The sequence below is a fragment of the Protopterus annectens genome, chromosome 5.part0 (assembly GCF_019279795.1).
Source record: "Protopterus annectens isolate FY-2018-M chromosome 5.part0, PAN1.0, whole genome shotgun sequence".
Taxonomy (NCBI): domain Eukaryota; kingdom Metazoa; phylum Chordata; order Ceratodontiformes; family Protopteridae; genus Protopterus; species Protopterus annectens.
In genome coordinates, this window is record NC_056735.1 from 1,185,421,092 (window position 1) to 1,185,448,278 (window position 27,187).

At 42.8% G+C, this 27,187-nt stretch overlaps 1 protein-coding gene across 2 annotated transcripts in view; it reads right to left on the minus strand.

The window, feature by feature from the left end:
* The window catches only part of TRIP12 (thyroid hormone receptor interactor 12), a 3,849,287-nt gene that overhangs the window by 2,171,074 nt on the left and 1,651,026 nt on the right, over nt 1-27,187 (minus strand). For both annotated transcript variants that reach the window (XM_044071052.1, XM_044071053.1), the window contains one exon: nt 5,468-5,621. In XM_044071052.1, the coding sequence (XP_043926987.1) occupies nt 5,468-5,621 (154 nt within the window). The remainder of the gene's footprint in view (nt 1-5,467; nt 5,622-27,187) is intronic.

Here is a 27,187-nt window from a genome sequence, read left to right on the forward strand (position 1 = left end):
GAAGGGGAATCATCTGAATCTGAGCTGAGGAACATTCTCATCATCCTATCCATGTCGGACTCGGAAAGACTTTTGGAGGACCTAACGGATGAGGAAGTGGATTGTGGCCTTGAGTGCTTTCTTGTTGTGGTTTGAAGAAAAGGGGAATGGAGTCAAGGACACACTGGATAAAGTATGAAATTGGGTGAGCGAGTAAGAGGAGCTTTTGAGAAACTTCTGGTCGGATCTTATGTTTTCAGATTAGAGTGCTGTTTAGGAGATTTTTCTAGTGTAACAACTGGATACAAGGATTTAGGATCCAATGATTTCTTTTCAGGATCCGAAGAAGTCAGATCCAAACACTTTCAGATCTTCTGAGAGGGCTCTAATGAAGTCACGGTGGCAGGAGTTATCTTCAGAAATCAGGTAGGGGATCTCATTCAAAACTTAGAGGAGTTTTAGAATGCTTACTGTGGATTTGAGCCCAGAATAAAGAAAAAGAGGCAGCAATTCCTTAAGGACCAATTTATTTCTTTTATCTGCAATAGCTCTCAAGTTTAAAACAGAAGATGGAACAATTGGTATTCAGATGTGCTGCTCCTAGACAATAAACACACTCCCTGTGGGCATCAGAATTTGCAATTTTGTGCCCACAGGAAGTGCACTTATTAAAGATGATTGATTTCTCAGTTCTATCTAAGAAAAAGACAAAGAAAGAAATAACTTTTCTTTTTATATAGTAAACTAACAATAGCACCCTATACATGGTAGGAAAAGGGAGGAGCAAAGGAAATTACTAGAACCAACAACTGTACGCAACAACAGCACCCAAAAAAGTAGAAAAAACAGAGATAATAAAGATCTAACATATAGAAACAACCAAAAACTTCATTGGAAGGAGAGTGACGATAGCAGAAAAAATGTAGAAGATATTGATTTTTTCTAAACAACAGCTACTCATAAATACTCATAATAATTGAAAAAGGCTCCTGAGATAAGATCTGCGTCTGTGCAACACGACAGCAAATGAGATCTTGGGTATTGTAGGCTAGTTGTGGCATTATGGGTACAGGGAGGAGCTCAAGAGTTGGATCCTTAAGTGTCAGATATACAGACAAGTCGGATACGAGGTTGGATCAGTAACCCATAGGTTGAGGAAGAACGAAAAGGACTAAAGCAGACACTACGTCTGACAATCTTAAACAAGCAGATCACAGGTTCATAGGCGTTTACTAAGCTAACGACCACAAGGGCCTTTTTAAGCCTAGCCATGCAACCCAAATCACTGACAATTTCTGGTACCCCTGATAAGTGTAAGCAAGGGCTTGGGAGATGAGACATTTACAAGCAAGGCCCTGGTAGATGAACCATTTACAGGCTGCCTGTGTCCATCAGAGAAATAGGTGCCAAACCAGGATGTATTTTCTGTTCCCCATCCAATTGTCCAAGTAACACTTGAATTGGGTTAGGGAGGAGCACTGCTTCACATGGATGGAAAGCCTGCTCCAGACAGAGAGTAGTCTCTGGGATACATACCTGTTTTTCCAGCAAGTCGTACTTGTAACACAAGCAAGGTTTAAGAATTTAAAACAGTTAACTCTAGTGGTGTTTTTTTTTTATTATTTTGTGGCTATGTAGGAGGTCCATCAGAGTGCGGTCTGACAATGCCCTGTATGGGAAACCTGCATCAGAATATAGGGATAGGGCCTTGAGGCAGTCTGCATGGGACATTTTACTTGCATCCTGTATTCTTTTAAGTGAGGAACCTCTATGGACGTTACAATTGTTGGATATGCCTGCTCTGATGAATGCAGTGGAACAATGACTTCCTTGGACCTAGATGTCAAGCCTTTGTTTCTAAGTTGCACAACACAGAATGATTCCCTCACTACTGTAGACATCTGATGGGCAAAGGAAAATTACTGTCGATGTGTGTCCAAGTCCCTGACTAATGGATCGACTCTAAAAGGTGTGTTATCACTATGACAGTTACCAGGGGTGGATGACTTCCCAAAGGATGCTACTATGCATTTCTTGGCATTTAGTTTTAATCCATGGCTCAGACACAAGTTGTTTGTCTGTGTCAGCCCTTCCTGGAGAATATTTGTGGCAGTGTGGGATTCAATGACAGCTCCTAATTTGCAATTGTCTGCAAATTTAATAAGCCAGAGGCCACTGACAATGGGCTTGACTTCAACTTCAGTGAAGTAAATGCCAAAAAGGAGAGGTGCTAGGACTGATCCCTGAGGGACTCCACTTGTGACAGGCCTCTTAGTAGTAGAGGTGGACTCTCCAATTTTACCTTCCTGGGTCCTACCTTTGAGCCAGATAGCTATCCACCAGATGACATAAGGGTTTGTACCTAACCTCTTGTGTTTGTCAACAATGCCTGAGTGGGGTATTGTATCAAATGCCTTGGCCCTGTCATGATAGGCAGAGAGAGCCAATTTACCCTCATCCACTGCTTTGGTGACCTTTTCAAAGAAGTCCACCAAGCTGAGTAGGTACGACTTGCCCTTGATGAAACGAAATTGGGTTGGGTCCAGTGTCTGGAGGTTTACTACATCATTACTGATCACTTCCATGATAATTCTTTCCATGGCTTGCATACACCACCAGTGAAACTTATGGGTCTGTAGTTTCCAGGGTCTGTAGATAGCCCATCTTTGTGCAGAGGTATGAATGCTGCTGTTCTCGATTCATGAGACAGAAGCCTGTTTTTAGCTACAGCTGAATTGCAATTCCAGACGGCCTAACAGGTCATATTTTATTCTACTTAGAACGCATGCTGGGATATAGTCTGGGCCCACTAAAGCAGTGTTCTTGGCCTTAGAGAGAGCATTAAGGACCTGTTCCCTAGTGTTAGTAGGGGGAGTTGTACTTGATGGTATTTCCTGAAGGAAGGTTGAGGGGGACAGAAGGGTAAAGTTGGAGCTAAATTTGTCGGTCTGTAGGTTTGCCTTATCTTCTGGCTCAGTATAGCTGTCTTCACTTACAATGAGCTCTGCACACAATTGTGTATTGCCTTTGAGGTTCCGGGCATAGCTTAAGAATGTCTTGTGGTTTGTCCTTGGCCTGGGAGGCCAACTTTACCTCAAACTTGGCTTTGAAGACTATTTGACCTCAGAGTTGTTTAATTTGATGAGTGTTCTTTTATCCTGCTGGGTGCTGCACCTCCTATTTTTTGCCACAATTGTATTCATTCTGTTGTACAGCCTATTGATTTTGTGATTCCACCAGGGTGGCTTGTTTTTTTTTTTTTAGTTAGGGGTGGCTTGTTTTTTTTTTTAGTTAGATCTGCACTTTCTGATGGGTACAGTTGCCTCTATGCAGCTATTAACGTGCTTGTAGAGGGTTTCTGTGAACAGTTCTACATAGGCAGCAGTGCTGTCATAATTCATGAGGGCTTGAAATTGTGTCAGGTTATCACTTAATAGCAGTAACTTAGCCTTAGAATGGCTCCTGAATATTCAAGGATTAGTTGGGGTTTTATTTTTCCTTCAAAGGAGATCATTTTCTGGTCCAAACTTACCAGGGAAGACATTACACTAGTGAGTGTGCAGCACTCTCCCATATCAGTGAGGACCAGATCCAGTACGGCTGCACCCTTGGCTGGTGTTTTGACAATCTGGTCCAGGGAGTCTGTTTACAAAATCCAGCAATCTCTATACCTGTATGCAAAATAATAAACATAACAAATAGAATAATAAAAATGGAAATTAACTGAGCAATCATTTAGATCCCTAATTTAAAAAAAAAAACAAGTAATCTCTGTGGTATTACTGAAGTCTCAACCCCCCCAACAAACAAATATAGTCTAAAAACAAAACAGTGTAAGAAACTTCTCTGTGTGGAAAATTTTCCATCCATATAGATATAGTTAATCACTGTATAATAATCAGAACAGATAATGGTAGTAGAAGTAGCGAACTTAAACTTGTCATAAGTCAAAAAAAATAATACAAAGTATATAATTTGAAATATTATACAGAATTACTAAGTATTCAAACTGTTTTACAGCACAATAAACCACTCCCTTGCCTGAAAAAAGTACGTATATGTATATATATATATATATATATATATATATATATATATATATATATATATGTATATATATATATATATATATATACACATACACACACACACACACACACAGTTAGAAAGCTTGTGAGGAAACTATTACTCTGTTATTTTTGTTTTACTTGGATTGCTTGTCTGTGTACTTAAAGGATTTTCGACTGCTTGGATTACTTTTGAATACTTACTAATTCTGTTTAATATTTCAGACTGTATATTTTTTATTATTTTTTTTTTTTTACTTAGAACAAGTTTAAGTAAGCTACTTCTACTACCAATATCTGATTTGATTAATATACAGTGATTAACTAGATATATATGGATTGAAAATCTTCTACACAGAGAAGTTTCTTATGCCATTTTATTTATTTATTGCATTTGTTTACCGAGAAGGTCCACTGGGCCAGAGTGTGCCCATTTTCAGTGGAGGCCCGGGGAGAAAATTTCCACAGTGACATCTACAATACATACAATTAGTTTGAAGCTCACACAAACAATACAAGGCATACAATTTGATAAAAACACAGCGCAAATAAACAATTCCATAGATACTATTTGATAATAATAGCAAATGTAACAATCGGTGTAAGAATTCTTGACAAAGAAAAAAAGAAATACAGCAGTTGAGGAGTAAAGGTGAAGGTATAGGAAGTAATAAGGGAAGGAGGAAGGAAAGGTGGAAGTAGAAGAACGAAAGAGAAAGAGTCAGGTTATGGGTTGTGACAAGCTATCACATGGGCATTGCCAGTGGGGAGGGAGAGGTGATGTTTCGAAGATTTTTTTAAAGATGGATGCATTGCTAGTGGATCTAAGTGAGAGTGGGAGAGAGTTCCATAGTTTAGCAGTGAAATAGGAGTGGAGCCATTGTTCAGCGGAGAGTTTTTTTTTTCTACCTGTAGGAGCATTTGATTTTCAGAGTGGAGGAGTCTGTTTGGGTGGTATGGAGTAAATAGTTTGGAAAGGGCAGGGCAGCTGGATAGGTTATGTATTAGTTTATGGGCAGTAGTTAGCTGAATATATGAAAGGTGATGAGCTAGTTCTAGCCAGTTTGGTGATCGCAGTGAGATGCAGTGGTGAGTTAAGTGGCGTCTACTGGTGATAAATTTTGCAATTCTGTTTTTAACATAGGAAAGGGCACAATATGTTCAGTCATCTAAAGTCCATAGATCCATCTTTTAAATGGAATCCACTAAAGTTTTTCCAACTCTGCCTATTACACTTATTTGTGTAACATGTGACGTACGGCATAAACGGACACAAGCTTCAAATTCTACAATTTAATACCTCAAGACAAACCAATTACCACCATTATGCATCAGTTATATAGTCCTGTAACTATTTTACATGAAAAAGAACTTCAATTTCAAAACTGAAAAAACTAGAAAAAAAAGGAAAATATACTTACTAGTGTTATTGCAAGCTAAGGGATTAGGCTTTCTCTGAATAGCACGTGCTGTCCCTGTGTCTTCATTTATTTGCTGCATAGAATTAAAATCAATAGTATACACACGCCCCAAAGTAGATAAGCTGATCTCATCTTCTCCAGCCTGATGTGCTGCCTGTAAAAAGAGAGAGGTAAGGTCAGACAACAACCAAACGGAAACTAAACTAAAGTAATGGACTCACGATAATATAAAACCCAAGTCCAGCGTGCTAATATCCTCCAGAGTTGGAAAACAATACTGTAAATCCACTCGAAACTTGGTATCACGTAGTAGAAATAAAAACCTCCACGAAGGCAGCATAAAACACTAATTTATTTAAGATGGTTGAAGCGCTTTTCGTTTGCTACAATCAGTGAAACTTCATCAGAAACATTGTACCTATAGCTTAAAAACTTTTAGTTATGTACTCACCATAACTTCAGATGTTTGGGATCCATCTCGCCTACATTCTGAATGATGGGTTCGGAGCCAATCCCTCGGCTCCGACTCGGCACGCTTATGCCAAAGAGCGAAGTCTCTTACTGGCTGAGCTTACCATATCCCAGGATGCACCACTACCAGTCCCCCAGATCTAGTTTGTCCGCATACATGCACACATGCACACCCTGCTTATATAACATCGTCAGATGAAACAAGATAAAATAGTAGAACTCAAAACCGTTCAATCTCTTCTGATCTCCAAGGCAGGGGGAAGGAGGGTGGGTATTAGGAATGTAGGCGAGATGGATCCCAAACATCTGAAGTTATGGTGAGTACATAACTAAAAGATGTTATGTGATCCTATCTCGCCTACATTCTGAATGATGGGACAGCGTCCCTAGCACCTGAATCCTGGGTGGCTCACTGGAAAACACTCCTGAGTACCGTGGAACCAAATGAAGCTCGTCCTCTAGATGCCACATCCAATTTGTAGTGTGAAATGAAAGTGTGCGGATTGGACCAAGTAGCCGCAGCACAAATTTCCGATATAGCGAGCTTGGAATGAAAAGCTATAGAAGTAGCCATAGCTCTGGTAGAATGAGCCTTGATAGATGTTGTAAGTTGCTTATTCGAAGAAGAATAAGTCTGAGTTATGCAATCTCTGATCCATTTTGAGATAGTAGCATTTGTGATGGTTTGGCCCAGTTTATTATCTGAGGAGGACACAAACAACTGGTCTGACTTACGAAGTTGCTGAGTCCTGTCTAAATAGAAGCGTAACTGCCTGTGAACATCCAATTTATGAAGAGTGTATTCTGCTTCATTGGAGAATTTTGGGAAGAAAACCGGTAGCTCTAGAGATTGTTGGAGGCAGAAACTAGAACAGACCTTTGGGACAAAGGATGGATTAGGCCTAAGTGATACTCTATCCTTGTGGAAAATCAAGTACGGTGGCTTAATAGACAGGGCTTGAAGCTCTGAAACTCTTCTTGCAAGTAATTGCAACTAAGAAGGCAGTTTTCCAAGACAGATATTTTAACTCGCATGTAGCAGCCGGTTCGAAGGGGAGATGTTAATGCGAAGCACCAAATCAAGATCCCACGGAGGTGCAGGATGAAAATTGGTGGTCTTAATAGGCTCGCACCTTTAATGAAAGTTTTGCATAGTCTGCTGCTCATCAAAGGAGGATCCATGGATTCGTGGAATTTAGAGATAGCCGCTAGTTGGACTTTAATAGTTGAGACAGAAGATCCCTGATTAAACAAGGATGTTAAAAATTTCAAGACCTCTGGGACAGGAGCAGTGATAGGGTCTAAGCCCTTGAGTTGAGCTCCAGATAGCAAACCTCTTCCACTTACTAAGGTACAATTTGTTAGTGGTGGGTTTGTGGGCCGAAGATAAAATGTGAACAACTTCCGGGTCTAGAGTGTGCCTTCTAACTAAAGTCGGAAGTGGAGGAGCCAAGCTGTCAATTTCAAAGATTGAAGGGACTGATGTCAAGTCCCGACTGGTGGATTAGCAAGTCCGGAATCAGGTCTAAAGTCCACGGATCGTCCACTGCATGCTTCTTCAGGTAGGGAAACCATACCTGGCGAGGCCAGTACGGGGCAATCAGAATCATTGAAGACCCCAGTTGAGAGGCTTTTTGAATAACTCTGGGAAGAAGCGGAATTGGAGGAAAGGCATAAAGTAGCCCTGTTGGCCAAGGCTGTGCTAGAGCATCCATGGCTGGTACTCCCTGATGTGGGATCAAGGAGAAGAACCTTTGGCACTTGGTGTTTAATGGAGTTGCAAATAGGTCGCAGCACGGCGTCCCCCATCTCCTGAAAACCTGAGCTGCTACTGTGTGGTTTAGAGACCACTCGTGAGGAGAGAGAATTGTCCTGCTCAATTTGTCAATATATTTGACTTTCCCGGGATGTGGGTCGCTACCAAGAAGCGGTTGGTAGCTACAGCCCATTCCCACACTCTCATGGCCTCTCTGCAAAGGGGGTATGATCTGGTCCCTCCTTGTTTGTTCAGATACCAAACCACCGACATGTTGTCTGTGTGGATGGCGATGATGCCCTGAGGAAGAAACTTGTGTAAGGCTTGTAGGGATAGGAGTACAGCCCTCATCTCCAACACATTGATGTGGAGAAGAGCTTCGTCTGGAAGCCAGGAGCCCTGAACTAGCCTGCCCAGACAATGCCCCCCCCCACCCTATCTGGGAGGCATCTGTCGTCAGGGTAACCACTGGAGAGGGAAGAACAAAGGGGTTTCCTTGATCCAAATTGGATGTCTGAAGCCACCAGCGAAGGTCCCTTTGCATATATCCGTAATCATGATGTGATGATTGAGGGGAAGATCCTGAAAGGACCATTGCGTTGACAATAGCCACTGAAGAATCCTCATGTGCAATCTTGCCAGAGGGACTAAAAGAACCGTGGCAGACATTGAGCCTAGAACTTGTAGAACCATCCTGGCTGGGGCTTTGGATCTCGAGATTAGAGCTTGAACTTGGCCCTGTAAAGTTTGGATCCTTTCGGCAGGAAGAAAGAGGCGCATCAATCTTGAGTCTATCTCTGCTCCTATGAACCTTATGCGTTGAGAGGGCAGCAAGACAGACTTTGACCAATTGAATGTAATCCCCAGGGTAACACCCAGGGAGATGGTGGCTTTGAGGTTGTCCATTAGAAGATGCCTGGTGGTTGCAGTCAGGAGCCAGTCGTCCAGATAGGGAAACACTTGGAATCCAAGACTTCTCAGGTGAGCCGTCACTACTGCCAAACACTTGGTGAACACCCTGGGGGCTGTGGTGAGACCAAAGGGCAGAGCACAAAATTGGTAATGACTGACTCCCAGGCTGAAGCGCAGATACCTCCTGGACGCCTGATGTATCGGTATGTGATAATAGGCGTCCTTGAGGTCTATGGAGCACATCCAAACATCCTTCTCCAACAATGGGAGAATGGATTGTAACGTGACCATTCGAATTTGGATTTCACGGATTGGTTCAGTCTGCTGAGATCCAATATTGGTCTCAGGTCCCCTGTCTTTGGCACTAAAAGAACCTGGAGTAATTTCCTGATCCGATCTGGTCTGTGGGGACCGGTTGGATGACTCCTTTTCTAGCAGCTTTAAAGCTTCTGGCTGCCATTTCCCTTTGACTGGGTGGTGGGTCCGGGATTCTTTTGGACGGTGGGGAGTATGTGAATGGGATGGTGTAACCTCCGGCAATGATCCGAAGCACCCATCTGTCCTGAGTGATAGACTCCCAGGCTTTTAGGTGCTTGGCAAAGCGACACCCGACTGGCTCCGAGCAGCAGAGCGGGGCAAGCCCTCGTGACGTGTGGGGGGCTGAAGAGCCACGAAAGGACTCGCGGGCTCCAGAAGTGCGGGGCCCTGTGCCGCCTCTGGGACGGCGTCTCCCTGAAAAATTTCCCGTCCTCTGCCTCTGGAAGGGAATCTTCCTGCTGTTGAGAGAAAAACTTTGAGATTTGGAACCACATTTTCCCCTCCTTTAGCCTTGGGGTAAGGCCGAAAGGGAGTGGAATAACGGGCACCTACGGCAGATAAAGTTTTTCCCTCTTGCTCACAGCGGCTAAGGGTGTCTTTAACCTTGGGTCCAAACAAGGAGGACCCATCAAAGGCAGCGTCGGCGAAGGAAGACTTGAAGGCCTCCCAAATTGACACAAGCGGAGCCAGGCTTGTCTCCGAGAGCCACGCCTGTGCCTGCCGCTCTACCGCCCTTCGGCCGCATAGGAAATGAGCCTCATGGACGAGTTAGAAATTGACGTAAGGATAGCCAACTGAGAGCTAACCGACTGGGCCAGCTGCTCAGGTAGGTTACCCGAGAGGGAATCTGACAACTCCTTGACCAGATCCCTCTGAAGCCTGGTAAAATGTGCCAAATAATTCAGAGACCTTAACGTAAAGGCCGCTGAAGTCAGGGTGCGCTTCCCATACCTGTCCATACTCCTAGACTCCTTATTAGGAGGATGGACGGACGTTGAAGCCTCTGCCACGTCCTGTTGTGTAGCAGATGCCACCACCATGGCATCTACAGCCACGCCTTTAGTAAGGAACTCCTTCTCGGGGAGCAGACAAAAATTTATTTGGACGAGAAGGGACTGGTTCCACGGTATCTGGGTGTTCCACGCCCTCCGACAAACTAAATCCAGAAGCACGAAGGGCGGAGACACCCAGGAGGCGGAGGGCTGAGCCCCAAAGGCCTTGAGGAGCACTGACTCGTCAGTAGAGGGGGGTTTGGATATCCAGCCGCCTCGTTGTTTGAGGATCTCTAAGATGTCTGTAAAGGAGACATCATCCGAGGACGACTGGGACCCTCTGCATCATCCAGATCAGTGTCTGAAGTAATAGACTCGGGGAGTCCACGTGCTTCCTCTTGCACGATCTCTTCCTTGGGGGTTCCTCCGAAGACAGCTCAGAAGAACCCACTGGGGGTAACCTCAGGCCCCGGGGCTCCGCTGACTACGGACAGGGGAACTGCCAAAGACCCAGTCTCCACTCCTAGGGAAGGTGCCGGTAAAGCCGGGAGATGGCGAAGGACTTGGCCAAGGCACTCCTCATGGCTCTGAAAGCCGGACCCCAGAATCCTGGGAGTGTCCGGTCCCGAGCCGTGATAGTCGACGGAAGACCCGCAGTCAAGCACCGAGGGAGGCTCGGAACCGAAAGCATAGGTCCCAAACATCACCCCGGGTCCAGCCGAAGACGTCAGCGTACCAAACTCGGACCAAGGCCCGGGTTGGAGTAAGGGTCGGAGCCGACCCTGAGATCTCCATCGGCTCCAACAGCACCTGCTCCGACGGAGCCGAAGCAGTCGGAGGAGGAATGGCAATGGGGTGGGCCAAGGTCATCGGCTCCGAAGCCAACTGGGTCGGAACCGAAACAAATTTTGGAAGACTGGGGACTGGAACAGTCTTTGGAGCACCCTGTCTATATCAGAATCTGACATCCTCGAAGACCGAGAGGAAACAGAACGGGTCCGAGACGGCCTCTCCAATGGCCCCAAAGGGCTAGGGGACCGGCTCCGAGGCGACTCGATGAGTATCGGCGCCGAGGGAATACACACCAGATTCCATCGGTGCCGAGGTGGACTTCGGCGCCGAGGAGGAAGTGTCTGAGCGGGCAACCTTTGTCGGCTCCGAGAGCAGTGGAGCCGGCGAAGATGACCCGCCTCTCGATGCCCCAGCTATCGGCTCCGAAGCCAGAGGAGTCGGTACTGGTGGCATCGAGGCAGACCGTTCGACCTCGGCTCAAGTCCTTGGAGCCGAAGGAGAGGCCTGCCTTTGTTTCTTAGCGATCGGATCCGACGGACTGGTCGGAGCCGACGCCCTTTTCTTTTTGGCCGGAGAAGGAGAGGATGCCAAAGCTTCTTCGAAAGAAGGTTTAATTAATCCCTTAAGAATTAATTTATTTTTCCTCTCCTGGAGGACCCTTGAGGAAAAAGCGTGACATACACTACATGATTCCTGTAAATGCTTTGCCCCTAAGCAATACACACATAGCGAGTGATCGTCCGTGATGGACATTTTGAAGCTACATTTTACACATTTCTTGAAGCCCGAAGGCCTAGGATTCTGAGACATTATAGAAATTTTCAGAAAGTAGCTGTAAAGAACACTGGTGACACACCTAGAAAAGGCTTACAGTTAACACTCGCAATACTCTGAGTTAGTCAAACACAGCACAAACTCTGTAAATGTAATAATTTCTCTCAGTTAGTTCTTCTTTAAAGAAGAGAAATATAAATGAAACAGAACCGAAGTCACCTACAAATAAAAAGACCGGGAAAGGCCTTTCCAGACAAGAGGTACTCCTAGTCCACACTCACAACAGAAGAATTCACCAAGTGAATTTTGTCAAACACACTCAAAACACAAGAATAGCTGTTAAAACAGCTTTTTGTAGAGAATGAAGAAAATCCTGACAGAAAAACTAGTGAAATAATCACTACTTAACTCAGCCAGCTCGAGACCACGTCTTCACTTGTTAGCGGCAAACGAGATCTGGGGGACTGGTAGTGGTGCATCCTGGGATATGGTAAGCTCAGCCAGTAAGAGACTTCGCTCTTTGGCATAAGCGTGCCGAGTCGGAGCCGAGGGATCGGCTCCGAACCCATCATTCAGAATGTAGGCGAGATAGGATCACATAACATGCTCCCTTTATAGGCACAGCTGATCACCGATTAACCAGACTGAAACCCTAAAAGGCGCAGTAGCAGAAAACTACATTTCAAGTTAAAACCAAAACTAAGAAACAAATACTGCAGCAGCTTAATACATACTCCGATAATAACAAGAACTATAAACAATAAAATGTAACTTCTATATATATATTATGTTACAATAATACTATCAATATCACTATGATAAATACTAAGTAATATTATACTGCAACTTATAAAAATGATTGTTCTTCAAACCTAAGCTTAAAGAAGTAAATTTAGAATAGTTAATGGTATTGGTCACCTTTATTTTCATGGTCCAAGTTAGAAGAGAGAATATTTACTGACACAAAAGTATTAGTAGAATTACTGACTTTACCGTATTAGGTTTGAAGAACAATCATTTTTATAAGTTGCAGTATAATATTACTTAGTATTTATCATAGTGATATTGATAGTATTATTGTAACATAATATATATAGAAGTTACATTTTATTGTTTATAGTTCTTGTTATTATCGGAGTATGTATTAAGCTGCTGCAGTATTTGTTTCTTACTTCGTTTGTTTTGGTTTTAACTTGAAATGTAGTTTTCTGCTACTGCGCCTTTTAGGGTTTCAGTCTGGTTAATTAATGATCAGCTGTGCCTATAAAGGGAGCTTTTTAAGCTATAGGTACAATGTTTCTGATGAAGTTTCGCTGATTGTAGCAAACGAAAAGCGCTTCAACCATCTTAAATAAATTAGTGTTTTATGCTGCCTTCGCGGAGATTTTTATTTCTACTACGTGATACCAAGTTTCGAGTGGATTTACAGTATTGTTTTCCAATTCGGGAGGATATTAGCACGCTGGACTTGGGTTTTATTTTCTCAGTTTGTTTGCTGTTTTTTGTTTTCCAAGTTGCAAGTATGGCTACGGGTTCAGCAGTTAGTTCTTCCCCATTTGAACCCAGCAACACACCAGAGTTGCTGAAATCTCAAGGCAGCACTTTACATGTTAATGCCTCAGCTCCTTTAGATGGTGTCGACAATGAAATACATAGTCCAAGTTCTACAACTGTATTGGACTCACTAATGAGCAAAATTGACTTTATTTTTAAAAGACTTGACCAACTTGATAAGAGTCAAAGCGAAATTCGCCGGACTATTACCATAACACCTGCAGCAGCTCAGCATGATTGTTCGCCTGTTCATAGCGGCTGTTTTGAGTCCGTAACGGCCACACAGGAAAAGTTAGCAGATCAAAGTCTCCTAACGGGTGTTGGGAGACATGACAACATCATGCAGAATACGGATACAGCTGGAGCACATGCACCTCTAAATAGGGTGCATAGTGCTTCAAACGCTTTCAGACAGGATGGATTTACTATGATTAATAATGGAACACCGCATGTAGTGCTTACAATTCCTAGCATGGATGTACATGCAGTACCATGCCCCGATGATGCAAGTAAATTGAATACTACAACTCCAGGTACAGCCGGATTACCAGCCATCCCTCCACCTGCAAGAACAGATGACTATAACCAAGAGGTTTTACTTACTGCATGGATAGCAGATGGTTTTTCTTTCACACAAGAGTCCCATAATGAGAATTATGGTTTCATCACAACAGAAGGTAACAACTTAGTAGTTGATAATATTGTTTCCAAGTTAAAATCCTTTGACTCACACTTAATTAAATTGAGGAAATTACAATTAGAAATCGCATATTTCCGCGAATGTATTTCACGCAGGGTGGTGCCAAAAGGATTACGGCGGCACTCTTATCACACAAGTTTAATACCCAACTCTTTATTCCACAATGAGTTGAATAACCTGCTTGATAGAACTCCTTGACTTAATGATAAAGCACTATAGTTTGTGGGTCGACGAACTATCCCAATGTGTTATAGATCTTGATAAAAGTATCCAATTGGACTTTGAATTTAGTCGATATAAATATGAGTATGGGCGTGTTTTTACAAGTATAGATAACTATATGACTAAACTGAGAACGAACAAAACTAAAAAGTTGGAAAGAGACAGTAAAGCATATGCTGCTGGGACTGCCTACCCTGATCCATCACCTGCACAGGTTTGGAGAAAAAAACATACCAATGTTAATCAACAAAGTATGCCTCCGAATACTGGTTCTATAAACAACAATAGCAGTGGTGACTTTGTTGAGCGGACACACATAGTGGAGGATAAGAGTGATAAACAACCTCCAGCTAACAATAGTTCAAGTAACAATAATAAATTTTCTCCTGTTCAAGGAGACATTAGATGGAGTGATAGACTACGTAGTGCCCACCATGGTCAAAAAGCTAATGACCAGCCGAATCAGCAGCAGAATTTTCGGCAGGGTTTGAACACAGGTGCCAGGCCCAAATAGAACAATGTTCTACCACATCAGCAAAGGAACAAAACAGAGATTCAACAAGAGCAAAACTTAACGGCATGCAGTCAGCACTCTGATGCAGCTGGCATGTCTGATATAAATTTCATTGTTCCTTCGCTAAGCATGCAATTTAATCAACGACGGGACTTGGATAGTAATTCCCCTTTGGATGGACAAATAGTACATCAATATCCAGCAGTTATTATGAATAAAGCATGTGATTTCAAAGTATATAATTATTCATCTATTGAGATTAGTGCAGAAATTGTTGAATTTTTTTCTAAGGGCCTTACTTTTGTTCCATCTCAACCTATCAATATGGTGAACACTATTATAGACATCAAAATGTTTACCAGGAAGTTGAATTTTAGGTTAATATTTGACAACTTGTTGAATAATGTGGACCAGGATAAGTTTAATACTCCGAGCATTTACAACCCTCAGTTATTCCCGTTACTGCAGACTTTTGAACAGCTCTGTGAATTGGATATCCGACATATTGTCAACAATTTGTATAGGTATAAGACCTCTTACAATATGAGTAAGGATGAACGTGAATTCTTAGTATACATCAAAACTCAAGGTTTACGTTTCTGTAAACCGGATAAGGGTGGGGGATTGGTAGTCTTTGATAATCGGGACTACCAAGATCGGATGAATAGATTATTGAACACCAATTCGTATGATCTAAGTTCACGTTCAGAAGTGAATAAAGCTTACAGCTTGATAAAAAGCTGTATTGAAGACCTATACATTGAGGGTAGAGTTGAGCAACATGTCTACAACTATTTGTCAACACCTTACCCTAGATATCCATGTATCTTTGGCATCCCGAAGTTACACAAGAACATGGTTGATCCTCCTTTGAGACCATTAGTTGACGGTCGAGGTTCACCAACGTACTCTTGTGCCAAAGTTAGACGCAATCCTTCAAAAATATTTAGTACATGAGACACAAATTTGTAAAGACTCATGGTCTTTTTTGAAGAAGATTGAAGTCACAGAATTTAATGCTAATTACAACTTCTTAACTATCGATGTGAAGGACTTATATACATGTATCTCACACATGATAGCTATTGAATGGGTTGAGTTAATGCTTAGTAAACATAAAGACCCAGCAGTAGAGATCAGGTTAGTCACAGAATTGACTGATCTAGTACTGTCCAACAACTTTTTTATGTTTCAGGACCAATTCTACCTCCAAAAAGTGGGGGTGGCCATGGGGGTCCCCTTGTGGGGCTAGTATTGCTAATTTTGTCATAGCGCATTGGGAGTCTGAATTTGTATTTAACAAAAACAACAATGTTTTCTGAGAGTCATTAGTCTTGTATACATGCTATTTGGACGACATATTTATTTTGATCAATGGTGATGAATGTATAGGTGCTAATGTAGTAGATTACTTTAACACTACTACACAATTTTTGCAGTTTACATATACTTTTAGTACCAATACAACAGCGTATTTGGATATCTGTTTGGTTAAAAAGTATGAATTAAATAGCGATGTAGCTAAAATTCATAGGAAAATAACGTACTCTAACACGTTCCTCCACTTTTCAAGTAATCATCCAGCACATCAGAAGAGGGCAGTGGTCAAGGGCCAACTGGTGAGAGCTTCAAGAATGATCACCTTGGAGGCTGTTTTCCTTGATGAATGCTCTCTACTTAGGAATATGTTCATTCAACGAGGCTACCCAGAACCCTTGTTGGACAACCTAATCAATGCGGTCCGAATAAAAAGAACAGATAAAGTATACTTGCCACTTCTGAATATCAAAAATGTACCTATTAGGCCTGTTAATAGTGGTTACAATGTCCCTCGGCCACTTAGTGACAGTTTGATGAATAGTCGAGTTAATGATAACAAATTACATTACTACATATTCATCACACAGTGTTTTGTGTATTAATATACTAACGAAAAATTGGGAACTATTTAAAACTAATACTAATATTTACACCAGATTGGGTGAGTTCCCTAGAGTCACTTATAGAAGAGGGCGAAATTTGAAATCTATCTTAAAACAAATACACACAGTTAGTACTCGTAATGGAATGAGAAAATGTGAATGTTGTAACTATTGCAGATTTGTTGATATGACTAACAACGTCACTATCAATGGTACACAATATAAAATCAAAGACAGATTTAATTGCAATTCCAACTTTGTCGTATATCTTGCGAAGTGTAAACTGTATACTGCTTTTTATGTGGGCAAAACGGAACAGAGGCTCCGTGACAGGATATACGAACACCAATATGCAATTAAGAAACAGAGGTTGCAAAATGCTCTAGCGAAACATTCTTGTGCCAACCAAGAGCATACTTTTAAATTCACTATTGTAGATCAAGTAAAGGCTGATAGTAGAGGGGGGCCCAGACCACTGAAACTAGAGGAACTTGAACTAAACTGGCAGATTAGACTTAACGCTTGTTATCCACCAGGTTTGAAAGATATCTGTTCTATTAGTAGCATCTTAAGATTAAAAAGCTTAAAGAGGTAAATTTAGAATAGTTCATGGTATTGGTCACCTTTATTTTCATGGTCCAAGTTAGAATAGAAAATACTTACTGACACAAAAGTATTAGTAGAATTACTGGCTTTACCATATTAGGTTTGAAGAACAATCATTTTTATAAGTTGCAGTATAATATTACTTAGTATTTATCATAGTGATATTGATAGTATTATTGTAACATAATATATATAGAAGTTACATTTTATTGTTTATAGTTCTTGTTATTATCGGAGTATGTATTAAGCTGCTGCAGTATTTGTTTCTTACTTCGTTTGTTTTGGTTTTAACTTGAAATGTAGTTTTCTGCTACTGCGCCTTTTAGGGTTTCAGTCTAGTTAATTAATGATCAGCTGTGCCTATAAAGGGAGCTTTTTAAGCTATAGGTACAATGTTTCTGATGAAGTTTCGCTGACTGTAGCAAACGAAAAGCGCTTCAATCATCTTAAATAAATTAGTGTTTTATGCTGCCTTCATGGAGATTTTTATTTCTACTACGTGATACCAAGTTTCAAGTGGATTTACAGTACTGTTTTCCAACTCGGGAGGATATTAGCATGCTGGACTTGGGTTTTATTTTCTGAGTTTGTTTGCTGTTTTTTGTTTTCTGACTCACGATAATGATGGATCTGTGTTGTGTTGTATCCAACATTCCTCAACTGATGGAGGTCTCTGATCAGACCTCAGCCACTGTAGCTCAGGCTTCGCTCCTTACCAATAATCCCCCCAATCCCCAATATTACCTCAGATTGAGTTTGCCCATCACACCTTACAAGCAAGCAAATAATGTGTGCGCGTGCACGAGTACATATATATACTTCTAGTGTGGGTCTGTCTATGTGTGAGAGAGACGCACAAAAATATAAATATGCATACACAAACGTGTGTGTGTGTGTGTGTGTGTGTATATGGGTCTACTTCTGTTTATCGAAAGGTCATTCTTTCGAAAGACAGAAGTACGACCCCAATTACACGCAAGTGCACTTAACCAAAAGTGCACTTTCGTGAATACTGGTTCACCGAACCGGTAATAAAAACAAAAAATACACTACAAAAGCAGTTTTGCAGGGTGGCAAGCCCCCCCCCCCCGCACCGCCACTATTTTATATATACTAAGATCACACTACGGTGAGAAAACAGGTATATTTCCTTATCCCCACTGTAGCGTGCTTCAGTGATGCAGTGTTGCTTTTGTTTTTATTTCCAGTTCCGTGAACTGGTATTCACGAAAGTGCACTTTCTTGTAAATATGGTCGGACTTTCAGTCTTTCAAAAGAAAGTACAGTTGTGTACACTTACCATAAATGTAGATGTTCGAGTGCATTCACTGTTGCAGTCATTACATTTGGGTAATCTGCTGGCAAGTTGCCCTCAGTCGGCCTGATTAACAAAGTCTTGGGTTCGGCCTCGGTTGCTGTCCCTTCTTCCATGACGTCAGGTCGTCAGGGATATAAAACAAGCAGCCAACACCATTTTCATCAGTTTTTCTTCCCCCAGATGTCAGGTGCCCGCCAAATGGGGAGCAAGAAAGTCTGCTCTTCAAATTTTCCCTTAAAACTAGCTGGTTTCTCTGTAGTAGCACTAAAATCTGAACCCCTGTGACTAGCACTTGCTCTAGAACCTGCTGGAAAGCACTAGGAAGCCTGAAACAGATACAAGCACTCAGCTCTCCTTGTCAATAAGGAGAAATTAATCATACGCACTAAATAGCCTATAATTGCAAAGTACCTTGAAAAGGTAAGGGAAAACAGCTCTTAAGCTTTACATAAAAGCACCTAAACAGGCATGTCCAAGGGTCAGCTTCCGGCGATTTCTCCTGTCCACCTGGTGAATCTGGGCATACTGGGGCAATGCGGCAACTGCCTCATGTACACAGACAATCCTCTCCTCCTACCACCCAACACTACAACCTGCGAGAGATGCACTTACATAGCCAAACTGGAAGCAAAGCTCTCTCCGGCCAAAGATTGTGCTAGACAGTCAAGAGGAGAAGGTTAACACCTACATTACACCTCAAGCAACTCATAGCCCTTCAAAACCAACACCATCAACACCCACACATAGCAACACTAAACCCACATATGCGGAGGCCCTTAACATTAATCTGCCCAAGCAACAAGGACCTCCGAAGCCAAAACGCAAACCAACACCAGTTACAACCAAAGTGACACACAGCTCACAACACCAGTGTGCCACCCAACAGCAGCCCCTAAGGCAAGACAATGTACCCAACACTTTAGTCATAGGTGACCCTATAGTCAGGCACACTGATGTCCCACTCACCAGACTGAACAAGGAGAAAATTACAGTCAGCTGCCTGTTGGGTGCCAGGATCCGCCACATAATGCATGCACTCAAGTCACTCCACAACAAGTACAAATATGACTCTGTCATTGTCCATGCTGGAGTGAATGACTTGAGACGTACCTCCCTGGACTACATGAACAGAGATATGGAAGAGCTCTTGGATTATGTGACCCAGGCAGGTAAGACCCTAGCCCTGAGTAGCATCCTGCCTTCGCCAAGAATGATACCACAGTATAAGGACAAAATGATTGACTTCAACAATTGGCTACGCTTCTGGTGTCATTCAAAGGGGATCCAGTATTTGTCTGCCTGGGAAGACATGATCGACAAACCACGATGCTTTGCCAGAGATGGTCTGCACCGGTCACCTCTGGGATTCAGGTTACTGGCTAAAGCTCTTGCCACCCCCCTATAGTGCCTTTTTTAGGCAAGGTTCAAAGGATAAAACCACCACCGTAACAAATAGAAGCAGGCAAAATCTGAAGGTAATGCTACTCAATGCTAGAAGTCTAAACCTCAAAATGCACTCTATCGAGGCACTCCTAAAAATGGAGAACATCGATATCTGTGCAGTAACTGAGACCTGGTTCAAGGCTCCAGAGAGCACCCCTGCAATACCAGGCTACAATTCTTACCACACTTTTCGGCCACAAAACCAGGACCGAAACACTGAAGGTGGAGCAGTGTCCATATTCACCAAGGATATTCACACCTCCAGGCTAGTTGCCCAACACAATGCATCTGAAATTCTCCAGGTGCAACTAACACTAGGTAAGACTGCAATCCAAATTGTAGCTTGCTACAGATCCCCATCCATGCCCCAAGATTCTCACTACACCTTTCTAAACATACTGGAAAATATTAAGATACAACCAAACACCAACTACCCTGCCATTAATTGGGAAAACTACTCAGGTACCAACTCCTTTTCCCAACGGTTCTTGGAATTCATAAATTCCAATGCCCTGGATCAACGAATCCATTGTCCCACCAGGGGCTCCAATATCCTAGACCTGGTCATTACCAACATGGGAGATAGATGCTCCACACCAGTGGTCACCCCTCATTGGTCAGGTCTGACCATAAGCAAATCAACCTTGACATCCACATCCCACCCCCACCCCCAGTAAGGAAACCTCCTTAAAAAACTTCTCCAAAGCCAACTTCAAGCTACTGAAGTCAGAAGTGACAAACTTCACAACACCCACGCAGACAGGATCTGGAAGTATGACTGCAGAATCCTACACTAAGGCACTGTACGAGCACATCCACTCGTGCATGAATCGTGCCATCCCAAAGAGAACCAAGATGCTCTTCTCCAAAAAAAGGAAGCCAATTTGGTGGTCTCCTGCTATAAACAAACTATACAACAGAAGGAAGAAACTGTTGCAAAAAAGAAGAAAATCCCAGGATGCAAAAAACTCCCTCACCAGCCTCAGTAAGAAGCTGAGATCCCTCATAAAATCCTCAAAAGCTAGTTACGACAATAAAATTGCCAAAGATTCCAAAGACAACCACAAGTCATTCTATAGTTATGTCAAAAATCTAAATGGCAATGCTCAGATCTGCTCTGAGTTACAACAGAATGGCATTAAATATACTGATCCCAAGGATATTGCCAATATCCTGGCAGATCGATTTAGTGCCAACTTCGCCCCACTCTCACCCTCTAAAGGGCCCATCTCAATACCAAAAGATTGCCAAATTCCGATAATCATGGCCACACATGTAGAAACCGCACTCTCCAAAGCTAAGAATACAGCATCCATGGGACCAGATGACATCCCAGGCTGTGTACTATATGAACTACAAAATGAACTGGCACCTCACCTAAGTGTCATGTTTAATCATAGCCTCACCTCAGGCTTCGTGCCCACTGAGTGGCGCACGGCTACAGTTATCCCACTCCACAAGGGAGGATCTACCTTGGATCCCGGGAACTACCGTCCCATCAGTCTGACAAGCCTGATTTGCAAGGGCATGGAACGCATTATCATGGAACTTATAAACAAAGACATTGGCAACCTTCAAACACTAGACCCCACCCAGTTTGGGTTTGTGAAGGGCCGATCTTGTCTCCTGAATCTGACTGACTTCGTCGAATCAGTCTCCAGAGCTGTGAACAAGGGTAAGGCAGTCCACACAGCCTATCTGGATCTCGCCAAGGCCTTTGACACCATCCCCCACTCTGGAATCATAGATAAACTTACTAAGCTGGGCATAAATCCCTACGTCACTCGATGGGTTGCTAACTGGCTTACTGACAAAACCCAGACAGTAAAAGTAGCTGACTCCAAATCCAGCTCCAGACAAGTGACAAGTGGAGTACCTCCGGGTTCGGTCCTGGGACCACTCTTGTTTGGCATCTACTTCTCTGAAGTACAGGCCAACACTAAGGGACTCTGGCTACCAAAGTTTGCAGATCACTGCAAACTGGGAGCCATTATTGAATCCCCAAATGATGTGGATATTCTACAAAAGGGCCTAACAGAAACAGATGCCTGGTGCCAGAGCCATGGGATCAAGCTTAATGCCAAGAAATGTATAGTTATCCCCTTTGGAAAAAAACATGTACCCATGAATTACACATAGGTGGCAGGACACTAAACATCGAAAGTGTGATGAAAGACTTAGGGACACAGGTGGACAGTGGTCTCACTTTCGATAACCACATTGCCACAACAGTCAGGAAATCCTTCTATGTGGCACACCTCATCACTAAGGGCTTTTCATCCAGAAAAAAGGAGGTCATTGTCCCACTGTACTCATCCCTCATTAGACCCATTATAGAGTATAATGCCAGATTTGGAGGTGAAGGCAACCCATTGTTTTGTTCTGTAAGTTCCTTGTGACTGAAACTTGAAGGCTTTGGAGTGTCTGGGTTCGACCTGAGCGGCTCTGCTGGGTACTGGAAAGGACCAATTCTTAGTAGGCCAGTGCCTATTGAACCTGGGTGGCTGCACTTGTAGGAAATCTTTTACAGTTTGCATAGATTTAGCTTTGTCTTCCATCTTTTTCAAAACTTCTTCTGCCTTATTAACAAATAGACTGTCCTATTGTAAAGGAGCATCCAACAATTTTGCTTTAACATGATCAGGCAGATTTTGCTCCTTGAGCCAAGCATGCCTTCTTATTACAGATCCAGTTACAGCGGCCCTGCAAGAGGCCTCCAAAGAATCAAACCCACATTGCAAACTATGCTTTCCAACTTGTTCAGCTGAATGCAATAAATCCTGTAACTCTATTTTCCACACAGTCAGAAAGCAACATAATTTTCTGTTTAAGTAAGCCCATGACATGCTGCTGATATTTAAGCATATGAAATTGACAGTTTAAAGCCGATTACCAAGGTTGCATGTAAATCTTCTTACCCCATCTATCCAACGCCCTGGAGTCTTTATCAGAAGGGGTAGGATTTCTAGCAGTAGAAGCCTTAACACCCTTGGGACACTGAGAAATGGTTTCAGGGTCAGCAGTAAGGTTTTTAAAAAGGAATTTGTGGGAGTCAGGAACCCTGTAATATCTGTCTGGCTTACTAGTAGCTGGCTTACTAGTACTGGCAGGGAATCATGAGCCATGCTGGATTCTGAGAAATCATCAACAATGTCTAGAACAGGAGGTATAGCCAAAGGCCTATGCTGAGGAAGAAGGAAATCCCTAAGCCTCTCTTTAGATTCTGAAATATCCTGACTCTCCCAATGAAAATGTTCCCTTAAGGAATGCAAAGCTTCTCCAAAGGAAAAATCCTCAGGAGAAGAAGCAGAAGGGATAGATTCTTCTGCATCAGAGTCTTCATAAGGTGGAATAGATAATTCCTGATCAGAAGAGGAATAAGAACAAATGGAAACCTGATCTGAAGATTCATAATCAGTGACTTGCCTAGGCCTCCTAGCAGGAGGGGGTTGGGAACCCCTGATCAAGGTAATTAAATCCTCAGCCATTTTGATCATTTGTTTTTTAGGCATAGGGGCCTGTGCACGTGGCCCAAGCGTCAGTTTTTTAGACACAGAAGTTGATTTTGGCCTAGGTTTTTAAGATGGCATCAGTTTAATAAACAAATATTTAGGCCTGAAAACACTCTCAGAAGCCGGTGCCTGCTCAGCGGCTCCGGACCCATCTAAGGTAGAGGCATCCGTGGGTTCAATACTTAAAGTGTCTCATGGCATACCAGACTCAGAATGGGTCTCAGTAGAGGCCTGCGAATCAAAGGTAGCTGGTATCAGGGGATGCAAAAGCGCCTCACTGAGCACCGGCGAACCGGTGACTGGCTTACGAAAAGCTTCGTCATCGGTTTTGGACCTCGATGGTCTGTCTCTGTCTTTTTCTTTGCGTTTTTTGTGCATTCCGGTAGTCGGATTGCTAACCAACGACATTTCTGGATAGTTAAATCTTGAGCCAAAATATTTAGATGCAAAAATATACCAACGCTTAATAGTGCGTTGGTTAAATTTAGCACAAAACCGACAGCAAGGCACATTGTGGTCAGGGCCTAGGCAAGGAATATAGTACAAATGAAAATCCTTATGAGGTATTTGCTTCTCACAAGTAATACAATTATTAACTTTTACTGACATCGGTATTTTTTTAAATATTGGTCATAACGTCATTTGCCATGGAAAGTGCTGCAGTGGGACTGGAACCGGGAATGCCTGCTCGTAAGGCGAATGCTGTACCCACTGCATTATTGCTATACTTAGCTTTAGGTTTAAGACTTCGGTTCTGAAACTGGAAAACGAAAATTTCAGGAGTCGGCAGATCGGCACTTTCGAACTGCTTCTGCTTCGGGCACGGCACAGCAAGAAAGACTGATGAAAATGGCGTTGGCTGCATCTTTTATACCCCTGACGACCTGACGTCATGGAAGAAGGGACAGAAACCGACGCAGGACCCAAGACTTTGTTAATCAGGCCGACTGAGGGCAACCTGCCAGCAGATTACCCATATGTAATGACTGGAATAGTGAAACAAGAAGAACATCGAGCTTTCGACAAACAGAAGTAGACCCATATTACATTATATATATATATATATATATATATATATAGACACACACGCATATAAGGTTACACTTCATAATCTTGAAATACTGAAATGTCGAATTTCAGTATTTCGAGACTATAAAGTCGAAAGTGCAGTTACGCGAAAAGTACAGTTGTGTACCTACCATAAATGTAGATGTTCGAGTGTATTCACTGTTGCAGTCATTACACTTGGGTTATCCTGCTGGCAGGCTACCCGTAGTCGGCCAGAATTCCAAAGTCTAGGTCTGGTGTCGGTTGCTGTCGCCTCTTCCCTGACGTCAGTGCGCCAGGGGTATAAAAGATGCAGCCGACGCCATTTTCTTCAGTTTTTCTTGTCCCAGATGTCAGGTGCCCCCAAATAGGTAGGCTAAAAAATTATGCCAAAAAGCATGTACTAAAATAAACATTTCCTTCATCTACAAGCAAATACACCACATAGGTTGTATAGAATAGAGAAGTACAGAAAGCCCCAGCAAAGAAAAGGAGGATGGTGGGTGGGTAACCTGGACTGCAATACTCTCGAACATCTACATTTATGGTAGGTAGACAACTGTACTATGTCCATCGTGTTTCACTGTTGCAGTCATTACACTTGGGTTGAATTCCAAAGCTGAGGTTGGGTGGCTGGGCCTAAATAGGATTAGGAGAGGCTACAAGGCCCTGCAGAACTGCAGTGGCAAAGCCTGCTCTGGATTTAGAGTAGAGAGGTAAGTGGTAGTGCTTGGTGAAAGTGTGCACTGAACTCCAGGTTGCAGCCTCTAAAAATGTCTTTGGTTGGTACTCCTCTGAGGAAGGCTGCTGCTCTGGTTGAATGTGGCCTAATGCCCTTAGGCACCGATTTGCCATGCTGTGAATAGCAGAAACGAATGCAGTGTCCAATCCATTTTGAAATAGTCTGCTTTGAGATAGGCTTTCCTTGTGATTCTGCAGCATAAGCTACAAACAGTTGCTCAGTTTTTCTGAAAGCTTCTGTTTTGTCCAAGTAGAAGCGTAGCTGTCTGTGTATGTCCAAAGCATGCAGAAGTCTCTCCCCTTTATTCTGGGGATTTGGATAAAATGTTGGCAAATGAATGGTTTGGTTAAGTGCCACACTGGATACTACCTTTGGCATAAATGTTGGGTTTGTCCTTAGAGAAACCCTGTCCTGATGAAAAATGATGAAAGGTTCCACTGCCATTAATGCCTGTAACTCTGAGACTCTTCTTGCTGAAGTTATTGCTAAGAGCAGAGCAGTTTTCCATGATAAGAATTTTATATCAGCTGTACTGACTGTCTCAAAAGGAGGCAGTGTGAGCTTTTCTAAAACAAAATTTAGGTCCCATGCAGGTATCAGTGCTCTCCTTTGGGGTCTTATGTTTTTTTGCCCCTCTGAGGTCCTGTCTTAGTAGTGGATGAGAGAAAATAGGAAGTTCCATATTGTAATGAGCAGAAATGGCAGAGGCATGGTTCTTAACTGATGAGAAGGATAGGCCTTTGTCCAGCATCTCAGTTAGGCATTGTAAAATCTGAGGTATATTTGGAACAAGCGGTTCGAGTCCTTGTGTCTGGTTCCAAGCACAGAATCTCTTCCATTTTTTTTGCATAAGATTTCCTAGTGCTGGGCCTCCTGGCTTCTAAAATGACATCCATAACAGCTTTAGAGAGAGGTGTGGTCTGAATGGCTATATTATCTGCCATGCAGCCAGATTTAAGATTCTGAGTTGACTGTGCAGAATCTGATTGTTTTGTTGAGTCAGAAGATGAGGAATTTGAGGTAAAGGCCAGGCTGGGCCTTGAGACAACCTCTTTAGGATTTGATACCAGAGCTGGCGTGGCCAGTCTGGGGCAATCAGAATCATTTTTGGCTTCTCTTGTCTTTTAGGAGCACCTTGGGAAGGAGAGGCAGTGGAGGAAAGGCATAAACCGTCAGGGTTTTCCAGAAGATTAAGAGCATCCACTTTCCATGCTTGTGAGTGATAAGTTCTTGTGCAGAATCTCTGTAGTTGGCAGTTGTGAGGGGAGGCAAAAAGATCTATGTCTGGGCGTCCCCATTTCCTTGTTATCATGCTGAAGACCTGTGGATTTAGTTTCCATTCATGACGATCCATGAGATTTCTGCTTAGTTCGTCTGCCAGAGTATTTTTCTTTCCTGGCAGGAATTGTGCCTGCAAATGTACTTGATAGGTCAGTGCTGTGTTCCACAAAGTCATGGCTTGCCTGCAGAGGGGGTAAGAATGTGTGCCCCCTTGCTTGTTTATGTACCACATAACTGTGGTATTGTCAGTCTTTAGTAATAGTTGTCCTGGAAGTAGTAGATCCTTGAAGGCTGTCAGGACATTCTGAACACATAGCATCTCTTTTTGATTGATGTGAAGATGCATTTGTTCCTTGGGCCACGTGCCCTGAATACATTTTCCTGCCATGTGTGCCCCCCAGGCATAATCCGATGCATCTGTTGTTATTGTCTGCCTGGCTGTGGGTAAGGTGAAAGGCTGTCCCTTGCTGTGGTGACAGGCCAGTGCCCACCATTGAAACTCCTGTTGCTGGCAGGGAATAATAGTTATTATTGTTTCCAGGCTGTGGCAATGCAGAGTCCAAACACTTTTTAGGTACCATTGTAGCTTCCTCATATGCAGTCTTGCATATGGAATTAGTAGAATGCAGGATGCCATGAAGCCCAGAGCCTGCAGAATTTTTCTTACAGGGATCTAGGTGTTTGTTGCCATCATTTGAAAGTAATGAGTCAGTTGCCTTTGTCTGGCGTGAGATAAGCCATCTGGGCAGTTGTATTTAAGCTTGCACCCAGGAATATTATCTCTTGAGAGGGCACTAGTTTTGATTTCTTTTCGTTTACTGTGTATCCTAGGCAAATTAGTAAT